General features: G+C 35.9%; 1 protein-coding gene across 14 annotated transcripts in view; it reads right to left on the reverse strand.

The window, feature by feature from the left end:
- Window positions 1-3,661: 3,661 nt before the first annotated feature.
- The window catches only part of REPS1 (RALBP1 associated Eps domain containing 1), a 66,592-nt gene continuing 44,551 nt past the window's right edge, over window positions 3,662-25,702 (reverse strand). For 2 of the 14 annotated variants that reach the window (XM_065057175.1, XM_065057184.1), the window contains exons 9-20: window positions 23,962-24,083; window positions 19,400-19,480; window positions 16,301-16,388; window positions 15,385-15,486; window positions 13,950-14,022; window positions 11,556-11,674; window positions 10,745-10,809; window positions 9,430-9,615; window positions 7,884-7,979; window positions 7,096-7,244; window positions 6,357-6,462; window positions 3,662-5,025 (exon numbers count right to left, since the gene is read on the reverse strand). In XM_065057175.1, coding sequence (XP_064913247.1) covers window positions 4,957-5,025; window positions 6,357-6,462; window positions 7,096-7,244; window positions 7,884-7,979; window positions 9,430-9,615; window positions 10,745-10,809; window positions 11,556-11,674; window positions 13,950-14,022; window positions 15,385-15,486; window positions 16,301-16,388; window positions 19,400-19,480; window positions 23,962-24,083 — 1,256 coding nt within the window. In that variant the 3' untranslated portion in view covers window positions 3,662-4,956. The remainder of the gene's footprint in view (window positions 5,026-6,356; window positions 6,463-7,095; window positions 7,245-7,883; window positions 7,980-9,429; window positions 9,616-10,744; window positions 10,810-11,555; window positions 11,675-13,949; window positions 14,023-15,384; window positions 15,487-16,300; window positions 16,389-19,399; window positions 19,481-23,961; window positions 24,084-25,702) is intronic. The other 12 variants (XM_065057174.1, XM_065057173.1, XM_065057180.1 and 9 more) reach the window with 12 other exon arrangements.

The raw sequence follows: 25,702 nt of genomic DNA on the forward strand, positions 1-25,702 counted from the left end.
GTGGAAGACATTCTTGATTCAAAGTGCTGTTTCTTACATTTAACTTGGTCCAGCCCATGGACCATGCCCTCTTCTGTCAGTTTAACTGCAGTCTTCTTTGAGCCAGAGAGAGAAGTAGTTAGAGCTCTGCAGTTAGATGACAGAGTGCAAAGGCCACCATTGCTGCTATAGGGGATATATCAGAGTTTACACAGGTTGTAGAGTAGGATAGTTATCTCCATCTCTGTGAGCTCCTTGGTGAACTGGGAGACAAGTACTTCCATCATGTAGGGTTCAAGAGCAGTACTGCTAGAACTTATTTTTTCATCAATATACTACTGAATGTCAGTTTAAATTGCTTTCACTGTTTATGATGTTTTGTTCATTTCCCAGGTCACTCACAATCAAGACCAGTCAAAAAGACAGTAAGTTCAATGGCTTCCAGACTGGATGCATTCTTAATACCTTAAGAATGAGGTGTCAAGAACATATTCTACCAGAGATGGAAGAGAATTCACGTAGCTTTTTGTGCTACAGCATGCTGTCACAAGTGTGATAAATAGTAGTAATAGTCATCTTAAAATTCTGTATATAACCTGTAAGATCACAAACTTAGTATTTCATAGAGTTACAATTCTGAATTTGTGAGTATTATAATGAAACAAGGGCTATTTCCAACAATAATGCAAATGCAAGACACTGAATACCTATGTATCATTAAGCTGAAAAAAAGAAAGAACTGTAAAATCACTTTGAAGTCCACCACCAGCACACAACCAGGTACAACTAGCGTACAAGCAGCAGTGTAGAGTTTAGGTACAATTAGTGTACAATCCAGCTTTAAAGCAGGAGTTGTACATTTAAAACCCATTTTGCCAATTTAAAGAAATATTACTGAAAGGAAATGACGCAGTATTAAACCCTCCCCCCCAGACACGTAACTGGATTTTGAAAAGCAATTAATTCAAAAAAGCAGCCTGTATTTTGCTTGGGTACTAGTTGTCAGGACAACACTGTATAGTCTCATTTGGTTATTAGCATATAGACATTTTTAACATTGTTCCTACACAACCACCCATTTGTTGTTTTCAAAGACTATTAGGAGAACATAACTTTGCTAATTAGAGAATAAAGTCCTTGGTTTTCACGTGTTTTCTTCTAGAGAGTTGTATTATAAATTATTAGTACATCACTGTATGTCAAAACATACCAGAACTCTGCTTATGAAATGATGGTGTATGACTCAAAACCCAGAACTTTGGGGAGTACAGCTGAATGCTCAACTGCACATTGATTCCTTTGTAAAACATTTAAGCAACTTAAGCATGCAAATATGTTTAAAACACACAAGTTTTTCATCTTCCACACAAAGTAAGAATTGCATTGTTACGACTCCCTTTTGTAACATATTGCCCTTTCATGAAACTACATTCTACTAGAAACTAAGACTAGAATGAGTCAAGAAACAGTTGGTTTTTTTCTTTTAGGAAAAAGTGATTCAGACTAGGTCATCCATAAAGTTGTATTTAGAGACAAACTCCATGCATAGCTGAAGCCAGGAGAGTAACTCATCTTTGCCCTACCTGTAGAGCGGCACAGCCCATCCATAAGGGACAGAGACATCTCACACAAGAAAGAATGCTGCAAATTTATTTTCTTAAGTTTTCATAACCTCAACTTTGTTTATCCCACATAAGACATTTTCAGTAATAAGAGATCCTCTAGTTCATGTACCATACAATTGCAAGTAAAATGAGGGGCATGTGAAATACAAAATCAATTGAAAATACTAGCTTACATTTGGTAGACTCAAAATACTGCTCAAAAAAAAGTGGATTTCCAGCTTTTTACCTTTGCATTTTGAAAATCATCTCTGCAGTCCAAAGACAGGCAATGGAGAAAAAAAGCAACTCCAAAGCAGGTGGAATGAAGAGAGAGGGACATTAGTACAAGAAACAATGGAAAGGCAAATCAAATGAGATAAGAGACAGTTCTCCAGTCACAAAGTCCAAAGAAACACATTTGGCAGGTGTTTCAGAAACGCCTGCTGTTGTCCATCCATCCCAGCTGGGTACAGGAATCACATTGCACACTATTTAGTAGTCTACATTTATACTTGCAATATAGGGAGCACAACTCATGTACAGTACATAATCCCTTGCCCAAAGAGCTCACAATCTGAGTTCATAAAAAAAGAATGCCAGTAGTTGGACCAAGATCAAACAAATGGAGAAGACCAGGAAATAACTTTATAAGGGATTAAAGTTGGGTTACGTTAAGTGAGGTAACTTCTGAACATCACTGGCTATGATGTTCTTAAGACAACTGATTTTTCAGTTAGAAGATCTTCTGACCATGAAAAACCGGTTTAAATGTACTGAATGATGCATTAAAAGTAATCCACAAAAATTCTTAGAAATAGACTTGTTGGCAAGACACAAAAATGTTTACATTGCCCAAGTTCTTCACTTGAGACACTAACTTCTCATTCTACTAGAAAGATATGGATGTTACAGAAATTCATATGTACATGTCACATTTGAATGTAAAAGGCTTTTTACATTTAAGCTTAAAATGTTAAATTCAGATTTAAGAATCTTGCTGCTATAAACATAAGCTTAATACTTAAATATTAATATGAAAATAGTTCTATTTTAAAAATGCATTTTTAACTTTAAAATAAACTATGGACAAGATACAGTTGGTTCAAAATCAACAATCTTTGACTACAGCAAGTGACCCACTTTTCCCAGTTTTTTAAACACTGTTCTTGCTACTTGGCAGTTAGAATTGAAGTGATTAGTCCATCAACTTTAAAGTTGGTTTTTTTCCATTTTCATTTTGCTTTGCCTTTTTTTTTTTGCATTTCTCTAGCTGTATCTTTTTTTTTGAAGTAACAATCTTGCACTTTATCTACTAATTGGCAAGACATAGTTGAAATATAATATATATGTAACCTTTGTGCCCATTTAGCTATCATGTCTCAATCCCTTTACATGCAAATAGAAAGTACCATCTTTCATGCAATGACGACATTCATGTCTTTCATACCAGTGAATCTTGCTTTAGATTATATATATAAACTATGTGCAACACTTCCATGACATGTGAAAAAAATGTTGGAGTAGTTACAGTAGTAAGAATCAACCATGATTATCCAGTCTGTATATATTAACCAAAAAGATAAATACGTCTCTCTCACTGTAACAAACAACATATTCAGCGGAAAAATCTGACGTGAGCTACCATTTCATAAGGGAAGTAGATGTTAAGAGAGTTTCATTTAAGTGAGACTGCGAGAGGATAAGGACTGCTAACAGGCAATCCATTTAGTTTTAATTTGGAAAGGTACTCTCAAGAAAATCAAACCAGAAATGAAGACTGAAGAACTACACATTACTTTGAACCAAGTCAGTACTAGCATTTACTTTTAGAAGTTACAAGTATATTAGATTTGCCTACAGGAGGATACAAAACGAGTATAGCCACAGATTACCAAGAGAATTTGATCACTTCTGACAAACAGCTAAAAAATGAGAGGAACAAAAGATGGTCAAGGAATTATGATCAACTGTTTCTTGTACTTGCCATAAAATCCCAAAAAATTCCCTGCAGACCTGTAATAAAACCCTCCCCTTCTTTAAATTAGTTTCAATTCCCAGGTAAAGATGAATCAACAAAATTAAAATATTGTGCTGTTTTATTGGTGTAAAAATCACACAACTGCTAGTTCTGATTCTGCAGAGATACATCCATGCAGTTAAACATCTATGATCCCACAGCCAGAAGAAGCCATTAAATAGAATATCTGCTGTTAGTCAGCAATTAATGCAAATTTACATATGAGATCAAAAGGTGTGTATCATACAATATACAACAAATCCTAATACAGTACATCAACCTGAATAGCAGGATACACTCAGGGAACTCTGTTAATAGTGAAGCCTGTCTATATGCCAGAGAAATAAGGCCTGGAAACAAGATGACAGAAGGTACCCCAAAAATCCTAAGAAGCAAACTGTTCATTTTTTGACTTTATTTTATTCCTTTTTTTTTTCGTTGGGAATTAGAAGTTCATAGAGATACTGACACATTACTTGACAATACAGTTTGTTATAGTGAAGACTGGTGGAAGTGATCTGTTATTAAAAGGTAATGTGTGAAACATGCAATTACAGGTGGCGCTTAGGTAACGTGTAATTAATACGTTGGGGATTTACACCCAACACTTCACAAAAGGGAGGACTGAAAGAGAAAGAGGTCTGTTTGACAGACTACCAGTTGTACCATAAATCTTTATATGCATGTGGCTGAATCAGGATAATGAATGGATAAAACGTGAACACCTGGCAATCTGTGGTTACATACTCTATAATGTATGCAACAAAAAATCAGATGCAGTTGATATGGCAAACAGTCTGCAAGAACTCTGTCAACCCAAAAAAGTTGATTTATTGCAAAGAGGCAGACTTCTAGAATTGTGAACAACTCTCCAATTGTGAAAGGCAGCTTGGGAAGTAACAGTGGCTGATGACAGATTACTAGTTTTTCTCTTTTCTGTCACAATAAAATAAATGCCATAGTTAAAGAAGAGTTCACGTGTTTAAAGTTTGAAGTCAACTGATTAGCAATACTCTTCTGCAAAGATGTTTCAATGGGAAAAAAAGAAACCACAAAAAAATTCCAGTTGGAAATTTTGGCGACAAACTCTGCAAACTCAAGTCCAACAAAGATCACGGATGCCCACAGAAAATGATGTGAGAGGCAGTGTCACATTTTAAGGAAAAGTTGTGGGTTTTTTTTTCCTCTGTACTGAAATTAAAATACTTAAATACAAAAGTGGACAAACTGACAAAATAGAACCACAACATTTAATGTAGAATAGAGTGCACTGAGCTAGATGCATGGATCTTTAAATAGGCTTTGAAACCAACACCCCTTTCAAAATTAGTAAATTCACAGTTAACGGCAGTAGGCTTAGAGGTGAGAGAAGGGTCGAAGTTGTTCCAGTTGGACTTCCAGGGAGATTCTCTCTTCAAGAACATCCTACAAGAGAGAGATTTTCTATTGAATGTCCACAGAGAATGAATATTAAAAATTCACTCATGCAATCAAAACCGGTAATGTCAGCTTCAGCTTTGCGAACTAACATTCTTTTCTAAAATCTGGAGAACTCTTCCCATAATCTGAATACAAGATTGGCTAACTAGTAATCACTCATGAATGAAAAGCAATACTTTGCTCAAAGGCAAACCCATTTAATATTTCATCATTTCTCTCAAATCACCCAAACCCACAAAGTTGTAACCAGCTGCAAACCCAACTATAATATTTTTCCAATTGAAGTATACAATGGTAAGGAGGTGAGCACTCATCTCAGTTAAAGGATTGGAACCTCACTTTTTTTTCCCCTCAGTTTTCCCTCTTACGTGAATTTTATGCACCTTGACTCCCATACACAGTAACAAGTGAAATACAGGCTTGATAGTTTTAAAAATGACCTATCTTCCGGTGTAGACACTATCACATTAATGTTTACGTTCAAGATTTTTTTTTCATTAACTTGATAATTAAAATTAGACACCTTAAGGTAAGAAAGATGGCAAGAGAAAGATGTTAAAGTGGCGCCTACAGATAAATCCAAAACAATAATAGTTGACCTAAATAAACAGAGGACTACTGTTGTTCTCATTCAGCTGCAAGTTTTGTATTCCAGATTATATTTGTTTAAAAATATTTATAATTTTATTATGACTTTAAGGTTTGCTTTTTCCTTCAGAAGAAAGCAAGCCACTTCAGCTGCTGTTCTCAATACTGCTTTTGAAGCACCTGATGACCACAACAGCTACCTCAAATTATTAATATGAAGTTAAGATTTCTGGTTTTTATTTTTAGCATAGCTGGAAACAAATCAATACATTTAAAAATGCATTTTGTAGTAGTGAAAGTGTCCTTTATAATTTCACAAGGTTTGTCACAATTAGGTATATTGTATGATCTACAAAACCAAAATATTTCCTATCAATATCCTCTAATATGTATGTCTTTGATTTGCAGAGATGGCTGTTACAGTGCATCACTAACATCTTGCCCTCTTTGTTAACGTTATCTCTCTCATGGGAAATGAGTAAGCAATAACTTAAGACCATCTGAGAGATGAAATTCTCTGGGCACACATGGTGGATGAAGGACTAAGAGAGAGTGATTCAGATGGAGTTAATTGTGTGTACTCGGTTTATGTGGGAAAGTTTTGGTAGCGGAACTGAACAACCAGGCCCAAGAGCTAAAGGGCTTCTCAGGTTCTAGTAGTGACTGTTGGAGCGTAGTTGTTTTGTCATCAAGCACTTCTCTCAAACAAACAGGGATTATGGAATTACCTTTAGTTGCTGCTGTAGTTCACTATTCAATCTGGCCAAAACAGTATTGGTTTCCTTGTTACGTCTGATTGATGCCTGAATTGCCTTCTTGTCTTTCCCCACTGATCTGAGAATATATTAGAAGCATTGCAATAAGTAATAAGTAATTTAGTAGCTTAGGTATCTCATTTATAGTCCCTCTTTTTTAAATTAGTAGCAACCTATCTTCAGGTTTTTTTTTTACTTGTTACACTGTTAATTTTCCCTCTTCTGCCCGGCTTGATGAACCTTGTTTGCATGGAAGCTGCACATACTTGTTTTTAATGAAACAGCAAGCAGCGAATTTTGAAAACTTGTCATAATCAATTTTCTGAAGTCCCAACACACTGTACCACATTCATTTACCCCAAAGTGACTAATGTAATAGTCTACTGCCAGGCTAGGAAAAACTGCACATTTTGGACTGTTCACAGCAACCATTATTTAAATCTAAACACTACTTGTTAATACTTCCACCACTTATTTCCCACATACTTGCAGAAGTTCAAGAGTTCACACTACAAATTCAAGATCTCTAAAAAGCCTCCCAAAAGTAGAGGCTTCAGGATGATCTTGTTTACAAAACAAAAGTATTTAAACTGTTAAATAAATCTAATTCAAACATACTGAAATTGTTTGCAACTCCTGGAACAGAAAGCGTGTATGCTGTTTAAATGTAAACTTTCCAGTAACAGATGTATTTATACACTTCTTGGGTTACCTAGGAATAGATGGCTGTGAAGCAAGAACAGCAGCTATGACACCTGTTTTCTGTGTATGTTCCTCAGCTTCAGGTCTTAGCTCATCTTCTGATTTTAATCTTCTGCGAATAGGCTTTGGTGGCGGAGCGAGTGGGGTAGTGCCTTTACCCTGAAGAGGAAAACAGAACCTATTAATTCTCACAAACTACATTTTACTTGGATTATAACCTGGTAACTTGTTTGTGTTACATATTCTTAAAATCAGTTATGAGCTAACTGAATTTACAACCCATCAAATATTTTTTGATGGGCATCTAGCTACATTCTCATATAATCTGGGAAAATATACATTCTCATATAATCTGGGAAAAAAACCTTTAAGTACTAAATCCTACCCCCGGTGAAAGGGCAGTAAATCGCTACACACTGACAAAGAACTGTGCAAGCAGAATCATCATGGTACAACTAACAATAGCAAATGTGCAACATCTCAGAGCACACTTCCCCCCCCCCAGGAATGATGTGTAACAAAAAAAAAGCTACAGTTAATCCAGTTCTGCACTAAAAGTTTTGCTCTGTTTCAAAAATTTGAACACTTACAAGTCTCTTAATTTTCTGCTATCTTGGGAATAAAGCTAATCATGAACATCTTCTGATGCAAGAATTCACCATACATGCACCTATTTCAAACACATACTGGACTTAAGAAAACTGGGTTCAAGTGGAAGCGTATAAAGTTGCTGTTGCAAATCAGACATAATTTCATATACGTCAAGACAACTGTGCTCTCCAAGTCTACTTTGCATACCGCACTAGTGGGGACATTAGCAGGTGCTTTGTCTTCAACTCTTCCATCTGCTTTGGCAACTCTAAGAGAACTTGCAGAATCAGAGGGCTTTTCAACCTACAGGGATATAAACTATATTTAGAAAACTACTTCTTAAATATTTCATTTGGCAACATCTGGAATAAACACAAGTATGCTGTGTTCCTGATACATGAATGCAGTTAACACCTAAAATTCCAGTTCAAGTCGTCTTCAGAAGCATAAGCAGGTATACAACAACAAAACCTGCCTTGGGGGCGAAACCATCTAGAATTATCTTGGTCACTAACACCGTTTTGGCCTGGGAACAGCTCACAGAAAAGGCACATAAGTAAAAAAACTGTGCTTCCAGAATCGATAGTCAGACCTGTCTTTTCATACAGAAATGAAGACTCAATACAGCATCTAAAATCAGTAGGAAAAGAAGATGAAATAGTTACTTGAAAGTCCTCTGCTCTCAAGCATTGTACTCTGGATGTTGGAAGACCTCTGAATAAGCCAAATCCCCAATGTTATGAGGCACGGTATAGTACTAAAAAGACTGCGGCCTGATGATAAAACTGCTACAACTGTTTCTGCTGTTACATTACCACCACTTTCTATTTGTTACTGCCAAAGGTTAATCTCTTCAATGGAACACAATGCGACTGTTCCCCATCCACCTCAGTGCACAACAATCAGCAAGCTTAACTTAAGCAGTTTTCAGCAGCAGCTTAAGCTAACACAGCTGTTTTTGTAATGAGGTACAGAGAGTGCTCAGATGGTTCTACAGCATTGACCTTCCTGATTAAGGGAAGCAAGACCATGTTGCTGATAGTGGGGAGAACTTTAAAGCACCACAGGTACTTTTGCAACTGAGGATTCAGAAGTGCTCCAGAGAACTTACAATCTGGATGAAGTCTACAAATTAGGAAAGGAAAACATGAAATAATTCATGTAATAGCAGTAAGGTGTTATGACATTAATAGGAATAAACCCTAAGGCTTCCAAACTTCCAGTTCTGTGTCTGTAGTAGGAAACAAGGTTTCATAAACAACTAATGATCTATTACAGAAGGATGTCAGAGCTCTATTTACTCCAGCTGTTTGTTCGATGGCTTTGAACAAAACCAAACTAAGGGAGTTTTAGCAGATGTTTACAATACTTGACAGTCATTTCATTTACTAAGACAGACTACTTTAAAACTTACCAGTAAGTCATTTGGAAGGCTAGCAAGAGTGAGCAGAAGGAAAGTTTTGCCTGTGCCAAGTCCTAAACGCACAAACACAATTATGTATATGCACACATACACTAATAAAGATGAAATCTCCTGAATTACAGTCAAGAACAGGGAATAAAAGAATTTCTTCTTCCTAGGTGTCTGGCAGCTATTAAGCAAGCATAGCAGTGTATATTGTAATTGCTTTCTAGCAATGGGCTGGGACACCATAAAAACACACCACTGAATTCAAACAGCAGAAATAGGCTTTAACAGCCTCATAATTGTTGGTATTATTAAGCAATTGACAAGATCTTCACTTCTACTCACCTGCAAGACTTCTGAGTGTGTTTCAATTTCATCTTCTTCCTCTTTGTTTACACCTGAAACAGCAAATGCCTCAAACTGGCTAAAGTCTGCAAAATTTGGCTGTTCTGGTATTTGTTGAGGTGAGGTACTGGTATGAGCTATTAGGCCTTCTGCATCTACTGGGCGATGCACATGAGGACCTGCACCCTGCAATAAAAGAAAAAAACCAACACTTAGTGACATTGTTCTTAACATGGTAATCTGATGCAAAGAATCTTGCCAAACAACAGTTTGTGACAGAAGGTTAAAGATTATCAGCATTTTTAGTGGACAACTATTTATGTTCTGTCAGTAGGACAAAGTGCATCTCATCCAAGACACAGACAGACCCCTCACCCTATTTATAAAAACAGAGAAATATTTAAGAGAACATAAAGTTCAGTCAGATGTGCTATTATCCAGAGAATGAGGTCAAAGACGTATGCATCACAGGACTATCAAGACTCATTGAACAGAAGTTGTTTCTGCTGCAATACAGTGCAGCTTGGCTCTGTCATGCTCAATACAGATTTTTAGTCTAGTTTCATAGAGAAACATGCTTACGTGACCACACTGCATGGAACACATCTGCCTTTGTACCCTCTTTCCCTGTAGACTATTTCTGGATCCACTGACTGACTTCAGTTGCTGGTAACTCAGATTCTAACAAGTAGCCGCTGCTGAAAAACAACTGAAAAGCAGCTTTATCTGCCCCATGTCAGATCTGCACAGCAGTTGGAGGATTCAGCTGGTTGAGACAAAGAAAAACATTTGCAGGACCTGTTTTGTACCAAATCAGCTGATTGAACTGACTCAGATCAGGATTGCAAAGATCACCAGGTCTATGTCAAAGGAAGAAATGGGATGACTCCTTTTGGGAGCAGGCATGTTATGTAAAAATATACCCTGTGCTAGACACAAATGAAAGACAAACACTTATTTTGCGAAACTTCAAAAGATTGCTCTCAGTTTGTGTTATGGCCTATTAGCTATACAGGGACAGGTAAAGAAACATGCAAGTGTAACTTTCCTCTCCTTCTTACAACTCAGAGCTTCAGAGCCTCTCATTCCCCCTCAATCTCTACTTCAATCCCTTCCCAGGGTTCCACCAGCAGCAATTCTTTATTCAGGAAAAGCTAACATTTGGCTATAGTCTAGGTTTTGCCATCATTAACATCCTGGCAGTTTCAAAAACTACCAAGCAATACTACTCATCTTAGAGATGAGTTAAATTCAGAGTTAGATTAAAATGATGCACCAAGTTAAGCGTATGATTTTTCAAAAGTGACAACATCACCTGTGAAGGCTGTGGTCTTGGAGGCACTGCAGGGGGATAGGCAACAACTCCAGCCTGTTGCTGTCCTGTAAAAGAGGCATTGTGTTTGGCCAAGACTGTTACTCTTTACATTACAGTGCTGTCTCATCTTCTGACTTCTCAATATGAAGAAATCTTGCACTTTGCCTACATATTAACCTGTCATATTGAGGACCATAACCAATGTCATCTCCTTTCAAATTCGCAAACAGACAAAACAAGGAAGGAGAACATGGATCTTGTACATTTTTCCATCTCAAAGTACAGACACGGTCATACTTTTCTATCTTAGCGCTTTTTTCCTTTGACTCTGATTATACACTCTTAATATTTTCCGTACTTCGTGATCCTGAATTGAAAAGTACTGAAAAGTAAGAAGTACAATGAAAACCCTTACACATAGCATCAGAAGTCACCTTTAATTGTTTCCTCTGAAGCAAAACACTTAACACCCATCTCTAATACATGTGATACCAAAAGAACTGCGCTTGAAAATTTACTGGCAGGTGCAATTCATTGCATGTGGGTGCACTACCAAAAGGTTATTTCCCGACTTTGCTTCCCCTGAGGACTACAATGCCAGCATTCAGAGTTTATTTTGAAATTATCTGTTTAAGCAAAGCAGAGTACAAATTTTAATACAAACAGGAAGAGTTAGAAAATCTTCAGCTTCTTCATTCAGAAAAAATATTTTAAAGACACACTAAATCTTTCTTCAGAGGCAAAAAAAGAAGTCTGCTTCAGGAATATAAGTGCTGAAAAATAACAGCCACTAGGAACACAGTATATCTACCTGGGGTAACAGAAAAGGATCTGTTCATATCTAAAGATGATGATCGAGAATGAGAAGGATGAGGCCTTGGAGGGGGTGGTGGCGGCGCAGTGTTATCTGGAGATGTTCCTGAATGTGATCTGCAAAACATACAAGCTTCTGTAGTGATTTTAGGCAGCTACAACAGAAATAAACCTCAAAAGTTCTTCAAAAGTATGCAATCAAAAAATAAAGTTTGACAGATGGAAAAGAGCCTGATTGCCATTGATTTTGAAGATTGCAAAATCAGTCTTAGACTTCTGGTATTCTTTGATTTCACAATTGTTTTTATATTTCTATTTACTTAAATCTCCATTATCCAAATTATTCTTACATTACCACAAGTAATTTATCTTTGAGAAACCAATAGTTTGACACGCATCCCAAACTCATTAATGATAGTTCAGGAACAGAGAATCCTAAACATGGTAATTCCATCCAGATGGCAGTCATTACAATTTGCAAACTATGTAAGATGTAGTCAACATCCTGATTAGGCTTTAAACAGGCTAAGTTCAATGTCACTGAAGAAGTTTCTGTTGGACCTGCCTCCCATATAAACTGAGATTAAGGAGTATCCCAGTGTACAAGACAGCTATTTAATTCTCTGCCTGAAATTTTCCAAATCTATGTACTTGGTGGCATCTTCAGAAATTTTAACTCATTCTTAGGTAGGATCACCATCTAGTGGATACCTCTTGTAGGTTCATCAAGCAGACATTCCGAAAGGATAGAAGGACAAAGTACTGCACTAAGTGCCATTTAAGTGGGATTTACTGTATAGAGAAATTTTGTACAGCTTCCATTTAAAAACAGCTTCCTAACTAGTCCAATTTGAGCAAGAGAGATATACTGAATCACTGACATGAATACAGCTACTCTTTCATTCGACTCAAATGCGACAAAATATTTTCTATGACTGACTGCTGTAACATTCTTCTACATCATAAGATAAGTATATTTTACCTTTCCTAGCTTTCTAAGTTTCAGACAACACCTGGAATTCCTAAATGCGTAAGTCCAGACAGCAAATTAAGTTATTGCAATGGAAGTATTTGCTTTCTTAATATACTCTCCAGGAGAACACTTCTGTAACACTACATAACCCTCTAGCTGACATAATACAAATTTAATTACACTGAGTCCTACGGCCATCCCTCTAGTTAATCCAGTATAAAAGGCACAAGCAGGATTAAAAAGGGGAGAAAGTGGTTTAAGGACACTCTTACAGCATCATTATTTGATGTAGCCTTGTCAGCTTTTGCTTTCTAAAAATACAAAACGTACTCTGGACTAATGGTAGGGCTAAGGATAACATCATCTCTACAGATAAAGTTGCAATTGATATTACAGGATACCAGTGGAAAGAAGTAAAAGAGTAAGTGGCAGAAAAAACTCCTGGGTGGGCACTGCCAGAACTGCCACATCTGAACAGAAGCTGCCCTGCCTGTGCCATAAAGCAGCAACTCATCAGAAAGCTTCACTTGTCTACACAATTTCAGCAAGAGAATCCAACCCAAAATCAGACGTGAAAAGAACAAGTTGAAACCACCATGCTGATAGCGCAAAAACATACATAGAAGCAGGACAGAATTAAATTTGCCATTAAGTTACAATGGAAGAAAGAAGTTTTCAAGCTGCTGTACTGAGAGGGAATTGCAAATCTTTCTTTGCTAGTGTAATCATCCTAATTATTTTTGTTTTGAAACTTACCTCTGAAAGTGATTGTAAGATGGTTAATGGCGTAGCTGGTTTTTAATCCTATTCAGGCAGATTTAATGGGAACAATTAGCACCAGCTAGTACAGCACATTCTCTTATGTCAAACGATTCAGTTGTTGGTTATGTGCTTGCATAGCTTCCTCCAATCCCTAAATTTATGTTGGGGAGATGATTGCCCTTAATTTTATGAAAGCCCATTATTAAATGAGATTGTATAATTGCTGTGATATTTCTAATTTATATTTTATTTTTCTTTTATGCTACAAAGTCACAAGGTCCTTCTTCATTAATGCCTAATGGATATTTTAAAAAATACAGAAAATTGGTTTCAAGTAACATCATGATCTCTTGTGCTTACATTCCCTTGTGTTTAAGGAGAAAGTCTTTATCAAGATTTGACATTATGGAGCTTAATTTGATTGGCCAAATCCTAAATTTAGACCACATTATTTTTTTAATTTTCACTTCACACATTAACAGGAACAGCATACATTGTTAATGCATTAGAAAACAGGCTGCCTCCAGATTCCTGAGTGTTAAAGTTAAAAATCTATTTAGGCATCATTTACAAGCCAGTTGTCAAAAAAACAGAAGCTTAGAACAGGCTTCTTTAAACATTTGTTTGTTTGTTTGTTTCAGTTGCTGCTCTACTGACCGTTGCCGTGTTACTGTGCTTCCAATTTGCTCTGGATCTGAAGCATAGGAGTCCGAACTGCTGTAACCATCTGCTGGTAAAAGAAAGTACAACGTTTCATATTTGAAACTTTTCATATTTTTTTCATCACTGCCATCATTACATACCCTAATAGATATAGATAATACATAATGTCAAAGATAAAATTTTTATTTTTAAAAGGCTTATGTCCTTCTATTGCTTCCTTGTACGGCATGATGTGGGCAGGCATCAAAATCCTCGAGTTTGAATAACTGAAGGATCCAATACAAACCAACTCCCCTCACTCAATACTGCAAGTTGTTGTTAATACTGGGATGTACTGAAGAATAAACAATGACAATAATGTTGCATTTAAGCTACAGAATTTTTCATAAGCAATAATTTTTAAACACTTGACATTCTATCACTTCAATCCAGCCAACAAGAGTAAGGGACATCTAAAAAGAAAAAAAAAAGGCAAGGAGTAGGACATTCTTGATATTGGAAGTGTTGAAGGATTGTCACCAGCCTTAGAAGTTAGAAAAAGGGAAAGACATGTACAGTACACAGATGAACCCAGCAGCTTTTCTACTACTGTATCTTGTGTACCTTCAAGGCTGGCAGTCAGCTCTGTTTTGGGCCAAATCTTTTTAAAAGCTTTCAGCTTTTGGTTAAGGCAACCTATAAAAATGAAATACGCTATAACAGCATCACATATAGTTTGCTTAAGGACACCCTTACCCATCTCACCAAAATCACAAGATTTGTCTGGAATGAAAGCAGACAGAAATATGGCGTTCAGAATAATTTATCACAAGAGATGATTCCAGAGCACTTGCTAAAGCACAATTCAAGGTGGAAAGTCACTGGAGCAATGAGACTCACCTGACTGCTTATCAGTAAAGAGGAAAAGTCTACTCAAGAACATGAAAATTTTTCTGAAAGGACTCTCAAAGGACTACCTTAACCTCCTAGGACACTAAAGTTTCCTAAAGTGTTAAGACATATCAACTGGGACCCAGAGATGAGAATCTGGCAGTAACGATTTTCCTGTTCAGCAAGGAATGCCCTTGCCTATTACTTCAGAAAACATTTTGTTACACAGTTCTGAGAAACAGAATCAAATACTACTTAGTCAATTCCACTTCCCAGATATTTTGATTTCTCATCCTAAGATTAAAAGAGAAAACAGAAGATGGAAACAAGCTGAGAAAAATGAACTTTTTTGAACATATGGCATGAAAGCATCTCCAGGGGCATCAGAACTTTCCTAACTACTACTTCTAAGAGATAAATATCAGAAATACCTCTATTCTTAGCAGAAACTCTGAGTTAAACATATCATATCTAGCAAGTTTTCATTCACTAAAGAATGTATCAGATCTACATTTTGTGTAATGTAAAGAATGAGATCAGAAAGTACTTTGATACTTACTAACTGTATTTCCAGATGTAAATTTTACAGATGAACTCATTTTGTTTTCTTCTGGGAGATCAGGTGGTTTCACAAGTAGTGGGCTAGTAGGGTTAGCATGATCTAGATGGAAAACAAGTGTAAATAAAGGTATTCAAACTAGCCTTTACTTCTGATGCCAAAGCTTTACATTACTTTTCTGCCCTTATCTGAAATGCTGCACTTGACTAAAATTGTTGTATTTTAACTCTTGTGGTGTATGAATTGTTTTAACTTCAAAGGTTTACATTGTAATAGTGTTATTTCTGTTTCTCAGTATTACAAGCTGGGAATCTCTACCTATTTACAAAGCTAAGGAAACTTTAAAAAGAAATGTGTTGTGGATAATTTGCCTATTCTCATATACTGAAGACTGTACATGAGTTACATGATTTCAGGAAATACTAGTATATGGGGACACATCTATGAATTGAGACTCCACTGTTCCTCAAGAAAAATTATCAAACCACCTTGCTTATTATTGACCAGAGTATTAGAAAAAAAAAAAGGCCTGTCAATACTCCCAAATGCTGTCACATTTCCAAATAATAAACTCAGTATTTCTGATCACAGCAGAACAGCTTTATCAATGCAGGCTATATTCTCCATCTTCACAGTCTCTCTCTGTATTTAATAAGGAAATCTGGACATTCTCCTGGAGGCCCAAATCAAATCTATATCATGATGTTCCTGAACTACTCCACCTAATGATGTTCTACAGATGCTCACTGTAGCAAATGGTCAATTCAAACTCCCCAGCTATCTGAACAATAGTCTATTTTTTAACTCCAGATACATTAATTTAAGTAGAAGAAAAAAAAAAATCAGCATGTTAAAGGAAGCAAAGGCAGCTATAACTGTATAAAACTCTCCTCCTTAGCAAGTGAAAATATCCTACCACTTCCAGTTCTTTTAAGCTCCATCTCCTGCATGTGGATTTTGCTTGGAGTCATTCTTATGGGAACCGGGTGCACAATCGCAGTGTCCTGAGAAGAAGATCAGAGTTAAGTAGTAAGTGATGTTAATCTGGTTTTAATTTGTTCTATTAAGAGTCTCTGACACCATGCAAATTGTAATTTCTAAGCATAATTTCATTAATTTATTTTTTAGACAGTTCCAGGGAACTGAATAAACCCACAAACCCAAAGATGAAGTTTCTTTACAGTTCATAAGGTATAATCTAGCATACTACTTTAAAAAGGGCACTAGAAATGTTTCTATAGATAACTGCATTGTAAAAAGGACCTGAATTTTACCAGTTTTCCACCATTTTGGGCCTACTAGATATCTGTTACTTGGAGTACATCTTACAAACAAACAAACCAACCCCAAATAAACCCATACAAACAAAATAAACCCCCAAACCAAAGAGCTACAGTTTCAAAACCCCACTCACTGACTTTACTTACAATGCCTCAGAAAGTTATGGCCTCTTTAAATAGTATGAATAATTCTGTATAAAATAAGTACTCTGTAGTAGTTTAAGACAAATAGTTTCAGGAGTCTTTAAACCAGTAACATCTTCTAAACTTTAGGATAACAAGCCCTGTGGAATATATCTCTAGACAGGCGTTGAACTTACACAAGCATTTTCCTTGTAGTTCAGACAAGAGACACCATTTTACTGTACTTTATAGACAGCCCTTTCCACCTGTTTTGGAGGCTTTGTGTAGACAGCTTAAAAAAAAATCTCAAAACTTTGTTCACGAGTAACCTAAAAATATGGACACAGCTGTCTGATTTTTTTTTTACTATACTCAGAATTTATGAATTGGTGGGACAATGACAGCACAAAAAAATTTCCAGATTATATTGTGTCCCTAGAAATAACAAGAGGTTTCAAAACTACCCTTGTATCAGAAATTTAACCTGTTCTGACCACTCAAGTAGATCAGTTTCACTAAGCACAGTAGATTTTCATTAATATTTTCTAAAACTGTTTAAGCTGACTTGTACTACTCTTGTTGCAAATATAAACTTTTAAAACCACTTCCTAGGCACAGGCCAAACGCACTTGTTGTACTGGAATTTTAAGAATACTTATAACTTCAAAATACATTGCCCCCCCTGCTTCTATCCCATAAAGGGATCATCATGCAAAGGTCAGTCTTGCTGTAGCTACTTCAGCCCTCTGCTGTAATCTAATGTGCAGCTACTACAACAAACCTATCCCAAATTGTTTAATTGACTTTTATATAACATATTAATTCAGACCATGAATCTAATTTTACACAAAACAACATGTTACCAACTTTCACTTAAAACAGGCAAATATTGTTCCCATACCCGGGGAGGAATACACTGTTATTCTTTCCACTTATCTTCTACCCCAAAACCAGCTGCTTTTCCAACAAAAAGACAAAGAATTGGTCTATGAGTTTAGTCTATAGTTAGTTATTAGCAACGGCTTGAGAAAGCTGATTCTGTCCTTTGGGAAAGCAGGAGTTGTTCAGCATCTCAGTCCTATGCATCACTGTTGGTGCTAAAATAAGAAGTCTGCACACTGCTACTAACAAAATTGCTGTAATTTGTTTTTATTTTCTATGAAAATTAAGACTAAGAAAATGACTCAAGAATGTGATCTCAGTACAGTTTTGTATTTCTACTGAGTTTCTGTTTATACATACATGCCTATACACACATGCACACACAAACATATATATGGCTATATAGCAGTTTTCCATATATCATCACTGTCCTACTATTTAGCTTAATACATGGGAAAAAAATTAAAACTAGATTTCTGTCATTTACTAATTATGTGCAAAAATGAATTAATATCTTATTGTAGAAAGAAGACAATGATAGCTCTTTACTGTCAAGCAATGATACACAGTAAGAAACAACTCTAAAACTGATTTTCATCACGTTTACTTCATTAAAATATAACAATATGGTTCATTTAAACCAAAAAAGTCTCTCTCAAATGAAAAAGGGCTAGTTTTCACTTGACATGTGACATTTTCATTTGGTTTGAATTTTTACTAAGGGCAATTCTGAGTACAGGGAACAGTGCAGTTTGAGTTCTAGCTTCCAGCACCTTGAAATGCTATTTCTACAGAAACAGCAGTGTTAACTCTGAGAGTGGACCACCGATGTATTTAAAATACATGTGTATTTACGTATTATATTTTTTCAGAAGTGATCTGAAAAAGCAGGTAAATGTGAATTATGTACACCTAATACATTTTGTTATGTAATCAAATGGACACCAACACTGTAATTAATTGAATTAAAATGGACACTGACAGTGGTAATTAAATATCTAAGAAAAGCAGGATGAAAGCAGCAGCTAAATACTGAATCAATTTTAATGCATTTCAGGACTGCTTCAATGTCACATGCTGTGAAGTTTAAAACCCGCAGAACTGGAAACCCTGTAGTGAAATTCTGGCTCCCAAACTTGGCAAAATATTTGATTACGTAAATCTTCAGAGCACTCCTCACTGACTAAAGCATTAGAACAGCACAGGTTTAGCTGAAGAAATACTAAAAGCCTTATTAATCAAATAACTTGATGAAAACATTAGGAGTATGAAATACCACACCCACTAAGGCCCAGTAGTTTTTCTTTAGTGAAGTTGGCCTTGTCAGCTCCTAAGAGTTTGTGCAAATCCAGCTCCGCAACTTGAAAAAAATAAAATAACGCTGAAGACAAAATCTAAAATGGAACTGGTTCATCAGTCAGAGTAGCCCTCGTGTTGAGTTATATTAAAAAAAAACCCACAAATTTTGATACTTTGTGTAATACAGGTTTTGAGAGCAGTCCTGTATTACATCAAAATCAAGGGAAAAAAAAGCATTGTTTGCATTCAGATATTAAATATGAGCCATACTAGAAAATTTATATTCTGAAAATAAGGAAAAAAATTAAGAAGCCTGCCACCATTCCCCAAAAAGCAGTCCATGGAATCATGCATAACAGCTAAACACAATGAATGGAAATTCAGTGTTAATAAAATTAATTTCAAACAAGCAAGCTAAGTGATTGACTTACAGGATCAGCTGGTGCAATGTTAGAATCAAATTGGGTCAGAGTTTGTGAGCTTGAGGAGCGTTCGCTAAATGTCTCCCACTGCTGAACAGACAGAGGAGAGAAGTCAGCACGATGAGAAAGATGAGAGTAAAAGATCACTGAGGAGATTTAGCACAGTAGTTCAGAGGTTGCACTGGAAAGTACTATGTTTGCACTGGACAGTACTTGACTTGGGAAGCACACTGGTACACATTAAGTATTTCTATTTCAGTCTGAGATTGTTGTGCAACCAAGTTTGTTATCCCTCGATATCAATCTTTAAATACACATTTCATAATGAAGATACAGGTGCACAGTCAACACAGAAGTACCTTCAGAATTCATGTTTGCCAATTAAAATCACGAGTAAAAAAAATGGTTAGATAAAGATAAAAATCAGTGCCACATGCTGTGTGCATTTGTAATTATCAAATCCACAGAAAGGTTCCTCGGCTTTGTAGCTGCCGAGTTTCAAACATATTTCAGAATTGCTGATTTTCTTACAGAATCCCAGACAAATGAACACTGAGTAGTCCAACTACAGCAGTTTGGCTTGCAGTGCAACCCCTGAGAAGTGATTCTATGCTGTAAAAGAGGATTTTTACAAGTCTAAATCACTGACAAGGCAAAGAATTAAATTCAAACATACTGTTGATTGCTAAAAGCAAATAAGTCAATCTCTAAACAATTTTACAAGATATAGGCATGCTGTATCAATAGATGTTTGTCAAGAGTCCTCATGTTTAGTAAGTCAAACTACAGCCACAACTGGAACAATAAAGTACCAAAGTACATAAAATTAGTCTGTGTTTCAGAAACCAGACTAGAAATTATAACAGGAATGCTAAACTTGTTATATTTTGGTAAAATAACACAAATACTAACCATGTTTCAAACACTACAACAAAAATTACAAATACAAAGTTTTTAGTGCTCAGAAAATTTGACAAAAATGATGTTAGTATAGTTGTGAAAACAAATCAATATTCTTGTTCCATATCCACAGGCAAATAAATGTAAATTATTCCAGAGGATACAGGACAAGTTATATGGTGTTAGTCAACTTAAACTCACGTGCTCCTCTACACTGAGCTATGCCTAGTGAATGGCCTGTATGTTAACCTAGTCTAAGCCAGTTATTTCAGAAATCTCTCCTCATTTCAAACTTCAAATTAAGGCAAAGTTGTTTTTTTTCTTTTTTTTTGGGGGGGTGGGTGGGGTGGGGGGGCAGCACAGGGGGGAATGGGTGTGACAGTTTGTGTTGGTTTGGTGGTGGTGTTTTGTTTTGTTTGTTTTAAATACACAAAACTACCCCCTTGACGGACAGAACCTAATGAACCCTTTGTAGTAAGGATGTGAGGTTTCCCTTCCTAACTGCTCTGCCCCACTCCCCGTATTAAACAGTTCATCTGCGTGTCACTCCAGCCTTTCACGAAACGGCAGCATTGTGAGCACTTTGGAGCTATATGAACCTGTTGAGTGAGCCACTTTTTAGTAAGTCAGAAACTTAATGGCCAAGTTCTGCCAGCCTTTCCCCTAATTTGGCCTCTTGCATTTACAGAGCTGCTCATTTTCATGAAAGGTGCATTAATATTTGTTTTAGGACTACCACTACTGTTTTAAACTTGATTTGACCAGTAGCTTCAAAGTTACCACTGAAACTGGCAAATTTGATTACAGAAATACTGGTTTTTAATTTTTCAAAACTTCCAGAAAGGCATACAACACTGATGTTATAGTTAAGATCAATGCTAAAATATTATTTTAGAGACGGATGTTGAATTTACCTCATATTCTGCTCCTCTGAAGCCAAACTACAGAACATTTATTACTTGTCCTCAAGCTTCCTGGCTGGGCAGTCAAATGAGCACCAACACCTTCTGACTACTCTGGGGAATACGCTGTTTGTGCTGCATCCTGACCTACTACCTGAAAACAGATATTGCTAATTCCCTGGTTAAAAGAAAGCTAATATATATATATATAAGGCTCTAATGGATGGCTTTTCAAAATATGCGCAAGTTTTAAGAGCACGGACAAAACAACGGATTAGCTAGGATAAAACTCCTATTAGCTGAAACTAAAATGCTCTAGACTGCAAAAATGTTTCAAAAACACTTTCAAAAGGTTAACGACTAAAAACTAAAACTCACATCAGCCATTACTAAAAGAGCACCAAGAGCACACAAGGTGTAACAGTTGTGACCTCAAAAGCAAATCCCTGTTACCTGTGTCAAAGCTAATAGGACCATGACACTAGACTGTTTTCAATAAAAATTTAGTAAGCTTTTCCATTTTTTTAATTTCTCAGAACTTGGTGTTCAGCCTTGAGACTGTATGGAAAAGACGTCTGAAGTGAGAAAGAAGGGACAAGTGATGAGAATGTCAAGTATGTAATATCCAGAGCTAGGTGGATTGTCATCGTGCTCTTTATTCTGAAGTTTGAGATTGATGCCTTGGCCCACATTTGTGCCTGAGCCCGGCAACTGGAGTCTAAAAGTCAACTATGAGCTAGAAAGAACAGAGTAACCAACAGTTTTTATACTAAAGGGGATGAAACTGCCTGGAAAGGCAGATGATCCAAAGATGCACAGATTTTTCAAGCAATTCATTTGATGATGACAGTTATAAGAGGTTCAAAGAGGAAACAATTTGACTGGTGCCTGCAGTAATACCAGAAATTTTTTCATGGCATTAAAACTTTGAGGACTTTGACTTGACTCATGCTGAAAAGAAAATGCTCAGGAGCAAGAAGCATGCACAGCAATAGCTGAAAAAAAATCAGAAACCCCTTTGTGTTAGAATAAAAAATTCTTAACATTTAATAAATGTTCAACTCTTATTTTAGTGTAGTTAGTAACTGGTAGTATATTTAGTGTGAGAACTTTTCCAAACCACTTAAAGTTTTAGCAGATTTTCAGAAAAAAACCCCACACATTATCTATCTGAATGGACAAAGTCAATTTTGTAAGACAAGATTTTTGGCTAAGAGAGAATTGTCATTAACTTTGTTCCATTAGCGTAACTACCCTGACAAATGGGTTTGAGTTGCACTGGACAATGAAGTAATCTGTTCAGCTACAACGCAGCTTACCAAATTATTAGCTTAATTAAATCTTTATTGCAAATTTATAAGAGAATGTATGAATGTAATTTTTAATGCAGTTGCAAACATTTACAGCTTTTTAACAATAACTGAACATCTGCTCACCTCCCTCCTAGCTTCCCACCAGCAGTCTAAGAGCCACTCCATCAGACAGGACAACTAATAATCATTAAATCATTCCCTACGTTTTTATTTGGTAAGGACATCACTGTCACTTAAGAGGATCAGCAGACTTTATTAAGTCCTTCCAATAGAGTGAGGGAGTTTCCTCTGCTCCTAGCTTTAATCTTAAAATCTTGCTTATTTTCTGTTTCATAATAACTCTCCTTTGCCTTGTCTAAATATTTTACTACCAATCTTCTTATTCACTTGAAGTCTAACAAAGAAAGAAGAAAGCCACAAAAAGCTCTTTCAATAAGAACAGGTAATACAATACTCAGCTAGTGACAGAACTATCTTAGATATTCAAACCAAGTTTTAGATTCTTCTTGAGAATCTCAGATTATTAAATGAAAAGACTTTTCCAAAATAATTTCAACATGTTTCCCTTTTTTCCCCTTATAATGAAAAATAAGCCTATATTATCTTTGTATCATGGTTGCAGACAGGAACTCATTTGAGTCTCTGAAGTAGCCATTATAATAAAACACTGGTTTATTTTCAGTAAAAAATGTTAAAACAGAGCAATAAGAAAAACTCTAGGAATCAATCCCTTACAGGCTTTTTAAACAATGGACATTTGTAAGGAAAAAACACCAAACCAAAACTTGTTTGGTAACTTCAGTTTAAAACTCTGACAAAATACACCTTTACTATGTAAGACTCCTTATATAGCAAATATGCATGGTAAAGGATGGTATCACAGCAGTACATAACAGCAAAAATTTAAAACTTAAATACATTTAGCTCATGCTTGACTTCAGATTCAACTTTAACTCTTTGCTTCTGAAACAAGGCCAGAGCTATGACTTCTCTACATTACTGGTGAGATATTTTATATTTCATCACCTCCAGAAAAGAGTCTCCATGTCCAGATCCATCAAAAATTTATTTCAAAGTTTTGCAAAAATAATGCCTCTACTAGTCCTTCAGAGGTAACAAAAAGCCCCAATCAAAAACCCACACTAAGTGAAAAAACAAAAATCAGGAATGAATTCAACTTTTTCAATAAATGTCATGAGATAAGCGTGATTTTTATCACAAAATTAAGAACCATTAATGATATTTTAAATATTAGCTCATCTTACAATGAGACAGAAAGATCAGAAGGAAGCCATTACCTTTTTTTACAATTTCACATGTAGAACCTTCCTGTGTCTATTGTCCTGCTAACTTTTTCATAATTTGTGGTCAACAATCCACTTATGATGAATTATGGATGCATACACAACTTAGTTATCAACTGGCAATGAAACAGCTCTTAAATAAAAGTGCTAACCTCACTGCTCTGATTCAATTCTGGCCAGGTCTGGTTTAGGGATGGCATTGATGGAGACTTGCTTGGAGGTGCTTCTGCTGGAGAGCTGGAGTAACCTACCTCACCAGTCTGTTCCCCAACTTCTGAAATGACAGGAATCACTATAAACTAAAATCATGAATGGCATTCAATTTATTCTCAGAAGAACTGTTAACATCTCATGGAAAGCGCAGAGTACCCTTTGTTTTCATATTTTCCAAGGAAATACTTAGCGGCAGACAAAAAGCATTTATTCAAGTAAAATATAATATTTATCAGGTTCTACCATTATTTTGAGGATCTTTCTGAAAACTGGACTTTAAAGATTAATTACTCTGTACCACACTATCTACCCATTCGCTGGCTTTTAAATGGCATTTTTAGATTTTGATTACATGCAGACAAATATTCTCTCTTATGAGAAAATAAATTCACACTAATGTATATAACATCAAATACAGCACTGAGAAGCTTATCTTGCAGAATAAAACACTTCCTTATATGAAAGGTTAAAGCAAACCCAGTATATCAGAGCAAATACAAACAAAAATAAACGAAAAGAGAGATGAGAAAAAATTCCCTTCGATTATTCCCCAAACAAAGTTGCCTGTAAAATAAGAAAAATAAACATACACATAATACTTTTTGGTTTCATGTCCAATATATAAAGTTTCCAGACAGCTTCAGTTAAGTGATAAAACCTTGAAATCTACTACCAATAAAGGCATTAGAAGATCAGGTGCAGATATAGTTGTTGGTGTTTGTCTTAAATAAAAATGGTTTATACAAATAAATGTTTCTCCATTTCCTATCAAGATTTTTGCTTGGCCATTACTTTAACACAGACAGAATGAGTCAGTTTTAGACACTTGCTAGGTATTTACCTAATTGATTGTAGATATTTCTTATGAATGTCTTTGTCACAGCAAAATGCTTACTCATCCTGAAAACCCTTCAGTTGCAGCTGATTGCTGTTGGAAAGCTTCTCTGAGGAGCAAAGCTACTCCCACAAAAATGGTTTAATTGTTAAAGCAGAGGTAGTAAGAGACACAGTATTTAGTTTAAGAACTCGTCAATAATTGTAGACAAAAGTAAAAAGAAATTTAAGTAGTAAAAGAAATAAAACTCTAGGAAATCATAGTTAGGTGTGCACCAACAGTATAACCTGACTTTCCAAGCAAAGACCACTTGTTAAAATGTAATCTAAAGCAGTTTTAAAATATTCAGTTTCCTTTATCTGTTTTAAAATAAAAATAGAAGATGGTTGCAAACATCCTGTTTTTAAACATCACTTTTACACTAGTTTGCTTTTCGGTTATGGGACTGGGTTTTTGGCACATATTAACAAGCAGAACTCATACATTCAATGGTTTATCTGGGAGCACCCAAAGTAAAGGACTATGCACAGAAAGACAAGGTGACAAAGTGATAGATGATAAACCCTGATGTCAAGTCAGGAGTATAATTAAGAAAAAACCATCTGTGCTGCCGATCTTGTACTTTTAAACTGCACAGTCCTACTCATAGCACTGAATGCGGGAGTATTTTCTGAATACCTTCAAAACGTAGAAACCCAAGCTGTATTTTCAGAAATGAGGGTGAACAGAAAGCATACTCATTTGAAATCAAGTCTGAAGTATAGCTGAATTGGAAATATGGAATGCAATAGCTGATCATTTATAAAATTCATACTGTAACAATTTTGTTTTCCTTAACGTTTAAA

This window comes from Columba livia, chromosome 3 (assembly GCF_036013475.1).
Source record: "Columba livia isolate bColLiv1 breed racing homer chromosome 3, bColLiv1.pat.W.v2, whole genome shotgun sequence".
Lineage (NCBI taxonomy): Eukaryota > Metazoa > Chordata > Aves > Columbiformes > Columbidae > Columba > Columba livia.